At 45.6% G+C, this 11,309-nt stretch overlaps 1 protein-coding gene across 1 annotated transcript; it reads left to right on the plus strand.

The window, feature by feature from the left end:
- The first annotated feature begins 817 nt into the window (after nt 1-817).
- LOC120666278 (zinc finger BED domain-containing protein RICESLEEPER 2-like) lies at nt 818-3,596 on the plus strand. Its single transcript, XM_039946098.1, has 5 exons — nt 818-1,064; nt 1,192-1,305; nt 2,968-3,268; nt 3,383-3,450; nt 3,545-3,596. The coding sequence occupies exons 1-4, from the start codon at nt 1,014-1,016 to the stop codon at nt 3,397-3,399; spliced, it is 483 nt and encodes a 160-aa protein (XP_039802032.1). The 5' UTR covers nt 818-1,013; the 3' UTR covers nt 3,400-3,450; nt 3,545-3,596.
- The last annotated feature ends 7,713 nt before the right edge of the window (nt 3,597-11,309 follow it).

The raw sequence follows: 11,309 nt of genomic DNA on the forward strand, positions 1-11,309 counted from the left end.
AAGAAATTTTAACAGCTGCGTTATGCTCAGTTTGTCAATGTCAGATTAACATAAAATAAGTAAAATCAAAATATGTGTCTGTCTTTGTTATCCCGCGTAAGTGTGACCTGAAAAAAAAAAGCAAAACCAAAACACAACATAGCGAACCCAATCATTTTTATGCTGTAGAGACCGTCAGAAGTACAGTGCATGCATGTGGATGACATTTCGGCCTAGGCGTGCGTGCATGTAGACATATATATAGCATACCGGCCGCTTGCGAGAACCTGCAGGGGAACAGGTTGCACGCCATCTTCAGTATGCCCACAAACCTTTGTTCCCACTCTGGAGTAGGTTTAATCAAGTCGTCTCCAATCTCCATCACTATTATTCAAGTGTTGGAGCCGGGCGTGGCAACTGCTATGCATTGTTTTGAGTACTGGTTAAGTGTACAAATGGATGAGCATGGACTTTTCACGTGAGGTACTTGAGTAAATTGAACTCGTGTGGTCGTATTCGACCTGGTAGTGGTCTGGGCTGAGCCCGGTTTTAGTGGGCCGGTTTTGCTATTTGGTCTCAATTGGTTTGGTGTCTAGTGGATCAAAACATCTATAGCGGGCTGGTTTGGTTCGGTTTTTCTCTTAACTGATTCGATTCGATCCGTTTCAGTCTCAAACCTAATCCTTCCGTCACTGCGGGCTGTGGCAGGGGGGCTCGTGCGCCGCCGGGCCGCCGCTTCCCCACCGCCGGGGTTGCGCCTTACGTCGCTGCGGGTTGCGGCCGGGGGGCTCGTGCGCCGCCGGGGCCGCCGCTTCCCCGCCGCTGGGGTTGCGCCTTCGGTCGCTGCGGGCTACGGCCGGGGGGCTCGTGCGCCTCCGGGGCCGCCGCTTCCCCGCCGCCAGGGTTGCGCCTCCCGTCGCTGGGGCCGAAGGGCTCGTGCGCCGTGAGGGTATCCCTCTTGTTTTGCTGCAACTGCGGAGTAGTATCCAGATCTTGTTTTGCTGCGAAACCGGCAGGGGAAGACGCGGCTGGCCATGTACTACGTCCCGCTCGAGGACTCGGAGAAGCACAAGGTCGAGTATGAGGTGAACGGTGAGCCTGCTGGGCAAGAAAGATTTGATCTTGGTGCTGGGCTCCAGCAGTCCAGCTTTGAATTGGGCGTTGCTGATCCCGTGGTGGGTTTTTCTTGGTTCTTGGTTGATGTGAATCCAGGTGCATCCACTCGTGGTCAACCGGGACCCCAAGTTCACCAACTTCGTCGAGGTCCACGCACTTTGCACTCGCAACTGCGGAGTTCCTTTTATCCAGATCTTTTTTTGCTGCAAGGTGAATTGCTTTTCTTGTGGTTACTTTTGGGTTTGAGTTTGCGATCAGGTCCACGCTGGGGGGATTTTAGCACAATTTACCTTGAATTGCTTATCTGGATTAGATTCGAGTATTGCTGCAATTTTGTTGCTTGCGGTTTGATTGCTTGATTCAGCATTGGGCTAATCGTAATTGCTCTGGATCTTGCTCCCCATCTAGGTTGCAATACTGCAATTAACTTTATTGACCAAGATTGAAAGTTTCTCAGCTACTCCAATTATTCATAAAGATATCGTAGTAGCAACAGGCCCCCGCGTCGTCCCGAGGGGCGACTCGGGCGGAAACCGTGCCGCCGGCGCTCACCCCCCCCCCCCGCCTCCCGTCCCTCCCCCACGCCGCCGCCGGAGCACCTCGCCGGAAGTCCGTGCGGGTGCCAGGACGGCGGCGGCGGGGCCTCTCCGCCTTCCCCTCATCTCCCCCTCGGTCCATCCCCCCTTGCCTCGACAAACTCCGGTCCGTTGCTGCTACGGCGCCCAGATCCGCGGCGGACCTCCCCCGTGCTGTCCTCTATGGCCAGATCCGGTCTCCCGAGGGCCTGCTCTGCCATCAACGGGAGGTCTGCAGCGGTCGCCGCCCTCCACGCCGCCACGGTCGCCGTCCCTCCATGCCGCCGCGGACTCCGGGAAATAAGAGAGAAGATCTTTACCTTGACATTAGACAATGCTAGCCACAACACAACTGCATGTGAGCTGTTAGTAACAGATTGCATGTATGCCCTAATGTTTGGCAGAGATCATCTACATGTTAGATGTTGTGCCCACATACTTAACATCTTGGTTCAAGATGGGATGAGGACAATACATTCAGCGATCAAAATGATACGTGAGCTATTAAAGCACATTGACTCATCGCCATCAAGACTCCAAGCATTCAATTCAATTGCAAATGGAAAGGGTGTAGCCTCAAAAGCTGGTGTCTATCTTGATGTTCCAACCAGATGGAACTCTACCTACAAAATAATTAGAGAAGCATCGGATTACAAGGCTGTTCTAAATGCTTATGCTTCAAAGTATTTGGAAGTTTGTCATAGTGAAGAATAATGGATGAAAGAGGAAGCAATTTGTGAGTTTCTCAAAGCTTTTGAAGATCTCACTCTTGCTGTTTCAGCCGACAGGAAACCAATGGCACACATGCATGTTTCTGCCCTTAGTCATTTGCATCCAACATGCACTAAAGGTAGACCCAGCCTTGCAGTCAACTGACTTGCTGAAGGAGTTGGCATCATCCATGTGTTCTAAATTTGAGAAGTACTGTGAGCCAGATGAAGCTAACCCTCGAAGTAAAGATCACAACCCCCTTAGAAAGAATAAGGAAATTGCATTTAACATTGCATTAGTCATTGCCACTTTATTAGATCCAAGAAAGAAAAAACTCTATTTGGATTTCTTTTTCAAGAAGGTGTGCAAAAATGTAGATCAGATTGGTACTCGTGTGGAATTTGCCTTCGTGTGGATGAGAAAGTATTTCACATTGTATGAGCAAAAGAATACAAGGACAAGCTGCACAAATACAAGTACTTCACATAGTATGAGCAGTAGCAATATCATGGGCTCACCGGCTCTAGGGAAAAGAAAAATTGATGCCAAGTTTGCTTAGTACAAGTCTGAAGTGATGCTTTCACAGTCCCAAAAATCTGAGATTGATGTCTACTTGGAAGAAGACCCTGAAAATAACATAGAAGATTTTGATGTTCTATCTTGGTGGAGAAGCAAAGCTGCAAAGATTCCAGTTCTTTCAGCTATGGCTCGGGATTTCCTTGCAATTCCTCTTAGCACGGTGTCATCTGAATCTGCTTTCAGTTTAGGGGGAAGGATTCTTGGAGATCATAGAAGCTCACTAACTCCGGAAATGCTTGAGGCCCTTGACTGCGTGAAAGATTGGCTATATAAGACCAAAGATCCTAAATTCTGTTTTGATGGTGAAGTTATGGCATCACTGCATCTGTTTTTGTAACTCCCTATTGTCACTACAATTTAGAGTTGTTGGTTACCTGCTTATTTTTTTGCCTAATCAATGTTTATTGTTTTATTGTTTGCAGGTTCTGAGCAAGAGTAAAAGTATCACCTCAATGAAGTCCCTAGTGAATCTAAGCATATCATAATTGGGGTAAGCTGAACATTACCTTTTGCTCACAGCACTTTCAGATGTTTTTTGAAGTAACTTTCAGATATTACAAGCTGTGAATGTTTTCGTCTTGCAGGTCTTCTACTTTGTGGGGTTTGGGCTGTTCTGTTTGGAGCCCTGTTAAGCATAGACCAGCCGGTACCAAAGAGGCTGCCACGCTGACGTAAGGTGGCAGCCCCTTTGGTACCGGTTGGTATTTCCAACCGGTACCAATGACCTTTTCCCTTTTTTTTCCCAAATCCAGTTTTGTTTGTTATATTTATTACTGTTTATTCTTTTATAATTGCTAAACGCACTCAAGCTCTACAGTACTATACGTTCATTGGTCGTTCGTGTTCATTTTCAGAGAATATTTGAAACTAACTAAAAGTGAAATGCGAGCATATAATTAATCTAATTAGATGAACTAATATATTTACAAATTTACAAACATCAAGGCATAATGTTTAAAAATATTTACAAATGTACAAGTCATGTTAGCAGTCCAACTACTAGTCCCCTCAGGAGGTTGATGGAAGTCCTCTATAGATGTGACAGTCGTGGTAGAACTCGCCTCTAGGATCCAAGATCTCGTTCAAAATGAATCCGGCGAGCTGCTCGCACACGGCGTTGATCCGATCAGTAGAGTAACATTCATCCCCCATTTGAGACATCTATTATTTAGGAAAAAAGGATTAACATCATGTGCGTTAGTACAATTATGAAAATATACTAGTGAACGGTTTGGACATACTCTCGTTTCTTCATCAGTAGCCTTCCCGCATGGAGTCATGATGTGCAAGTAGTCGCATACGTAGTACCCGCACCAATCAGTTCCTTGTTGTTGTCTCGCACACTTAAGGAGAAACAAATAAATTACTCAATTTAGAACAATTTGGGATTATATACTTAACTAGACAAATCTTTATGAATGAACATACCAGATAATCCATGTTAATGTTCAGTTCGGGCCTCCATTGACCACGTCCTTTGTTATTTTTCACAATTTTTTTCCAAACTCTGCGCTCAAAGTTAATTTTGATATTCAGGAATTGTTATTAACAGAAAAAAGGATTTGATTGTGCAAACTGAACTTACCTGTTCAAGGGGTCTATGATATGTTGGATTGCGGACTTTGGATTTCTCATTGAGTCAAAGACTATAAGATTGCCGGTTTCTACGGAAAGTATGAGTAAAATCCAATGATAACTGCAGATATAGAAAGGATATATACATAAATATATTAGACAACTTAGTATTTATTTAATATAACAGAGGATTGAGTCGACCAAGGCTTACCCAAAGTTGTATGGCATGAATATATGGGATTTGTAATTTTGCCTAGTCAACGAATCGTACATGTTTTGGCACGTTTACTTGTAACTTTCGTTGATCAATTTCTGGTTGACTAGCAAAGGAGACATGAAGCCGATCTGATGGTGCCATCCATGTTTTCGGCTTCTTTGGGTCTCCTGTCAAAATGATGTAATAGAAATTTTATAATGCATACATATAATTATGTTCTTGTTAACAAAAAGTATTAATGTAGAGGTAAGTGATACTTACAAAACCCAAATGGTGATGATAGAAGCATCGAGGGCTTGTCGATGGTAAATGTGATATAAATTTTGGAAGTACACCCAGAAGTTGTCCTCCCCGCGAAAGAAATCATGGTCACGATACTTGACTCCAAACATTTTCCCTTCGTCATTCGCCATTCGTAGGTACCATCTATGCAAATTGAACATCTGCATGCCTAGACTTTTCTCCTCTTCCTCAGTGACAAAAGGTTTTCCATGATGGAATGGAGTAATAGCTTTAATCCAGTTTCAGAAAGAAATATTGCGGCCTGTAGGTCCGCCTGGAGTTGTACGTCCGTCGGGTGTAGGAGTGGCAACCCTGGCACCCGGAGGGGCTCGAGTTCTTCTTGTTGTGTGCCAAGCTGAGGAATGGTCTTGCCACATTTTTTCTTCAGATTTCTCACCTTGTGTGCCTTTGTCAGAGTACGATCATAGTTCGAGGGTAAGCTTTTCGGCTTTGGTGGGCTGTCTAGGTTTGCGAGAAGCTTTTTCCCTAGTTCTAGAGGTATCTTTTCCCTCGGGGGGGGGGGGGTGGGCTTTAGGCTTCAATTGTTCTTTTATATATCGAGCAGTCTCCTCTTCCAACTCCTCAGCGGTTTTCTCGTAGGTTAATTGTCTTTCGATCGTTTTCTGCTTCTTGTTTGAGGGTCCAGCCGCTGGGAGGGATATTGTCTTTTTCTTTCCCTTTTCTGGTGCAGGAGAAGTTGGAGTACTCGTGGCCCTTTGCGCCGGCGGAGACGGTGGTGAAGGAGGTGGTAGTGGGGACGGCGGTGAGGGATATTGTGCTTGCAGTAAGTTTGATGTCGGCCTTGCGCCATAGAACGACCCCATGCAGTGCGTCTCCCAATGTCTTCTCTCCATCCCCTCCAACGAAGTCGAGCTCAAGATCCTCATTGTTTCGAACTATCTGCTCAACTGTGACGGAGGTCTAGCCAGGGGGTATTGGCCTTCCATGAATTGTAGTAGAAGGATTCAGGGGCAGGGCTGACCCGTATGCGACATGAATGGATATATTTCTTGCTCGCACATGAAGCTCGCACGGTGTCGGTATGGTGACATCATCCACTGGATACCTCTGGTCATCTACCGCCGTTGGCTCAATCTGGGGTTGTTGTTCCGCTTGTACGTCGGGCGCCGCCATGAATGCACAGCTGCTGCATCGCTGAGAGGCCGGGCTTATCACAACATCCGGGTGCGACCCAGCAGTGCCCCTTTGGCTCAGAGCTAGCTGCACCACCTCATTGACCCTGGTGTCCATCTGAGATTCCAAGGACGCAACCTTCTTGTTCATCTTTTCTTCTATGGCACGAAGTTTCTCTTCCTGTTCGGCTTTGCTCTTTCGGTGAGTCTTGTAAGAGGGATCTCCAGCCCAAGCAACTTTCCATGGGACCACGCCGATGCCGCGGGCTCATCCAGGGTGTTCCGGATTCTTTAATGCCCTTGTCAGCTCATCATTCTCCTTTTGAGGATGGAATGTCCCTTATTGAGTCTCATCTATTGCAGCGACTAGATCGCGGGACACTTCTTGCATATGCTCGAGCACGACCAAACTTCCATCCAACTGGTTTAGTGTCACGCCATTAGCAAATAACCACCACTTGGATCTATCCGGCCAATCCCAAGTCGTCGGCCTGATGCCTCTATCCATAAGGTCCTGCTCCATCTTCTGCCATTTTTTAACTGACTTCTTGTACCCGGCAGCCCCAAGGTGGTGTATTGTTTGAACTCCTCCCAGTATGGTTTAACCTGAGGAAGATCGTCCCAGTTCGGCTCCTTATCCTTCTTGATGTAATTGGTGTACAACTTCTTCTTGAAAGTTGCAAAGGCAGGGGCCATCTTTCTCAAGGCACATTTCTTCACAAGTTCTTGATCAACTCATTCAGAAAGAGTGAACATATCCTTGAGTTCTGCCCATAGCATTTCCTTCTGATGTGCAGGCACGGCGTGTTGCTGTTCTTCGGGTTTGTTCATTTTCCATGGTCTTGTGGTGATCGGAATTCTTGCCCGAACAATAACCCCACATTGGTTGACAAATTTTGTTCTAGCATCCTCTGGAGCACTTGGACAGCCCTCTGCGTCCACTTCTGTGACGACCTGTCTTCCCTCCATTTTCTTGGTTGGCCGGCATCTACCTTTTGACTGGCTCAACGAAGTCGATGCGGAGGTCGACTAAATTACAGAAAAGATATGTTAATCACAAAACTAATCTACCGAAGTCACCATGCATATAGTTTTAAGATTCGTACTGGAACATGCTGCTGTTGATTGGGCGGCGGCGCAAAGTCATCATCTTCTTCATTGGCAGCTCCAGACATATTCAAGAACGAATCAGCTGTCCGAGCATCTTCTTTAGCGATTGGCTGGGTGGTGTTGGCCCTCGTATCTTCGTTTATTGCGTCCAACATGTATTGCCCGGCGGCCTGCTCATCACCGAAGGGGTCCATCCTTAACTAAAACCATAAAAATGTGTTAGAATATGTGTCCATCCTTAAATGAAGCAAGAGAATTCAATTCTTTGAACGAATATGCGTGTTTGAGAGAGAGAGTGTGTGTATGTTAGAGGGACAGAGAAAGAGAGAGAGAGAGAGTTAGTGAGTGTGTGTGTGAGTCAGTGTGTGTGTGTGTGTGTGTTAGTGTGAGTGTGTGTGTGTGTGTGTCTCGAGGGTCGATACTTTATACAATTGTGTTAGAGTGTGTTAGAGAGAGAGAGAGATAGAGTGTGTGTGTGTGTGTGTGTTAGAGTGTATTAGACAGTGTGTGTGTGTGTGTGTGTGTCGAGGAACCGTGTCGAGGAACGGGGTTGAGGGTTGAGGGTCGAGGTCTAGAGTTGAGGGTCGAGGTCGAGAGTCGAGGGACGGGGTTGAGAGTCGGGGTCGAGGGTCGAGGGATGGCGAATGCGTGAGTTAGAGACCGAATACGAAATTACTCGTCGTCGTTACTTGTCGTCGTTACACGAGTTACATGATAAATACATGAGTTATAGAAATACATGATAAATACATAAATACAAGCATTATTCACTCTCTATTTAAACACATGATTAAATAAAGTCTCTCTAATAACTAAATTATACACTATATATAATGAAAACATTGTACACTATTTGCAAGATGAAACATGGGTCAAAATGTTAAAGATATGGCTAAATACAAGTCTCTCTAATAAAGTCTCTCTAATAACTAAATACATGAGTCAAAATGTTAAAGATATGGCTAAAACAAGGTTCTAAGGGCTTATTTGCAAGAAACCAGGGGCTACATCATAATTAAACCTTAGATTTGAGGACTAGATTGAAAAAAAAGAGGGCTGGACGGCGGGTTCAAAACCTAGAAGAAAAAGGGCCTCTCTGGAATTTTTGAACTGCAGTGTGGACCGCGGGTTAATTCGGGAAAAACCCGAGGGCTCTTTAGCAAAAAGACCAGTGAAGCGTTACGCTGGGGCTAATCTGGCGCGTCCGCTGCCGATCGGACAGCCCGGACCTACTCCGCGCGTGGGAGCGGCGGCGCTCGCCCGCCAGCGGCTCTGTCCGTGGCGGCGCGGAGCGGGGCTCGCCGGAGGTGGCCGAACTCGGCCCTCCGGGGGTCTAGATGAGCGGGGCTAGGCATGCGAGTGAGTTCGTGCGACGGCGAACTCGTCTGGGCAAACGGGGCGGTGGATTAGGGTTTAGCCGAGGCTTTCCACGGCGAGGGGCGGCTCTGCTTGACGGGGCTCGCCGGCGCGCACGGGTTCCGGTGGTTCTGGGCAAGAGCGTGGGTTCAAACGCGTACGTGAGCGCGCACGGTTCTAAGGCAGACCGGAACGGGGTGCGAGCGTGGCCGTGCGGTGCTGCTGGGCGTCTGCCATGGCGAAGCTTTGGTGGCGGAACGCTGGCGAAGGTGTTCTGTCCTAGGTGAGGGTTCCCGTGCCAAGATAACTAGCGCAGGGGGTAGAGAGGGTTGCGTGAATGCTCACTGAGACTTGGATTCAAGCGGGGAGGCTGTGCAGGGTCGACGGCGTTGAGGTCCGTCGGCGGCGTGCGCGGCGGAGCTCGCGGAGGTGGCGTTGCGGTGGAGAAGCGGGCGGACGACGCAACGGGCCGAGCGCAGAGGAGAAGCGGTGGTGCGCGCGGACTATGCAACGGTGCGCGTGCGGAGATGGAGGGCGGCGACGGTCGACCGGAGGAGTGCGCTGGTGAGCAGTGGAGAATGGAGGAAGAAGGTAACGGATTTATACCCTTGGCCAAGGGTACCGGGTCAAAAACTCAACCGGTACCTATGTAGGCCTTAGGTACCGGTTCTCCGCACAACCGGTGCCTAAGGGCCCAACGGGCGGGAAATGAAAAGACCCTATGGTACCGGGTGCATATCCAAAACCGGTACCTTAGGTCATTTAAAGTTCACTTTTCATGACTCTTTGACCCAGTTTGAACGGAATTCTTCAGTATCTCAATGGTAACGCTCGGTAATTTGGGCTCCGCAGCCACGGTTCGACTCCCGCGCAACACCCCACTTTTTTTTTACCCAAATAGGATCCTAAGGTACTGGTTGGATTTTCCAGCCGGTACCAAAGGTTCTCTTTTCTTTTCTCTTTTCTTTTTCTCTTGTAAATCTAATAATTGCCTCATAATTCATAATAAATCTGATATTTGCATAATAAATTTGATAATTGCCTAGAAAATCTGATAATTATCTAATAATTTAAATAATTGTCTAATAGTTAAAATAATTGTCTAATAAATTTGTTATTTGCTCAATAAATTTATTCACTGCCTAGTAAATCATTCAACTAAGAAAATATTAACTATGGTTTTACGTGCACAATAATAAATCATTTAAATGCACAATAATTTTAATTACTACATAATAAATTATTTAGGTGCATAACTAATCATTTTAATTTCATAATAAATCAAATAATTGCATAATAAATTATTTAAATGCAAAATAATTCTAAATACTACATGATAAATCATTTAGGTGCATAACTAATCATTTTTATTGCATAATAAATCATAATAAATCAAATAATTGCATAATAAATCATTTAATTGTCCAATAAATCAATTCATTGCATAAGAAATCTAATAATGTTCACAGAAAATATTATAAGACATAATCATTCAACTAAGGAAATATTAACAATGGTTCGCTTTACAATCGTCCCTTCATTATGATCATGACGTGCGTACGGAGCCTCCTCTTCGGCTAAAAGAATACTTATGTCAACCTCCACTTCGAACGGAGTCATATCTTGTTACACCCTGAAATTTTTGAATTTCAGGATGTGATTAAAATTAAAAATAAAACAACAATTTTCTCACAATTTTAAAATTTTCTCAACATTTATTTTTCTTCACAGAGAATTTAGTGTAAAAGAAAATAAATATTGGTTGTTTTTCAAATTAAAAGATGTTGTTGTTCTGGTGATGCATTCATGTCACATGCATAGTATTGTTGAGTGTGAAAACCTTTCAAAATGTGTTCTATCATCAAAAGTTCTTCCCAGGAATTTTCCGGATTTTTCTGGATTCTTTTCCCATTTTCCCTAGAGCAAACTCTAATTTTTAGAGGCTCTTCCAAATCTTCTCATGAGCTCCAAATATTTTATTTGAGTTCATTAGGTCCCAATATATTTCTAGGATTTTTCCTAGAATTTTCGGGCCATTTGGAATATTTTTCGGACTTTAAATATGAATTCTAGATTTTTCTAGAATTATTTTAATTTCGAAAATAATTAATTCCGAATTTTAAATGGGCTAAGTCTATCAAAATTACATAAATCTCTAATAGACCTCAAGGGCCCATTCGTGTGTTCCCTAATGTGCTAAAGGCATGTAAAGCCCATTAGCATGGTAGGGAGGTTTAGTATCACATTGCTAGTTGATGTGGGATGGTGAGACTTTTATCCCTATATATTAAACCAACATCTCATGGCAACTCCACACAAAAATATAGACTACCCATAGGGAGGCTCCTTGTTTGGGAATCCCTAAAATAATATTTTCCCCAGAATCTCACCATCCTCCGCATCTGTGCATCTCCGATGAAATCCGACACCACCCTAGTGCTCAGTTCATCGTCCTCTTCGTCGTGGTGTCTTCCTTCTCGCGAGTCGTCGCCATTTCGGCGTCGACCCCGTGCCTTCTCCACGACGAGTTCACCACCCCAGAAGTTTCGCAAGGTAGCAAGGGAGCACTCCGACCTTTTTTCCCCTCCCCTTCTCCCTCCTGCGCGCGCGTCCGCGCCCGCCGGCTCTGCTCCGCCGCTGCTCTCCACAGAGCCGCCTCACCGCTGTCGATCCGCA

The sequence above is a fragment of the Panicum virgatum genome, chromosome 3N (assembly GCF_016808335.1).
Source record: "Panicum virgatum strain AP13 chromosome 3N, P.virgatum_v5, whole genome shotgun sequence".
Taxonomy (NCBI): Eukaryota; Viridiplantae; Streptophyta; class Magnoliopsida; order Poales; family Poaceae; genus Panicum; species Panicum virgatum.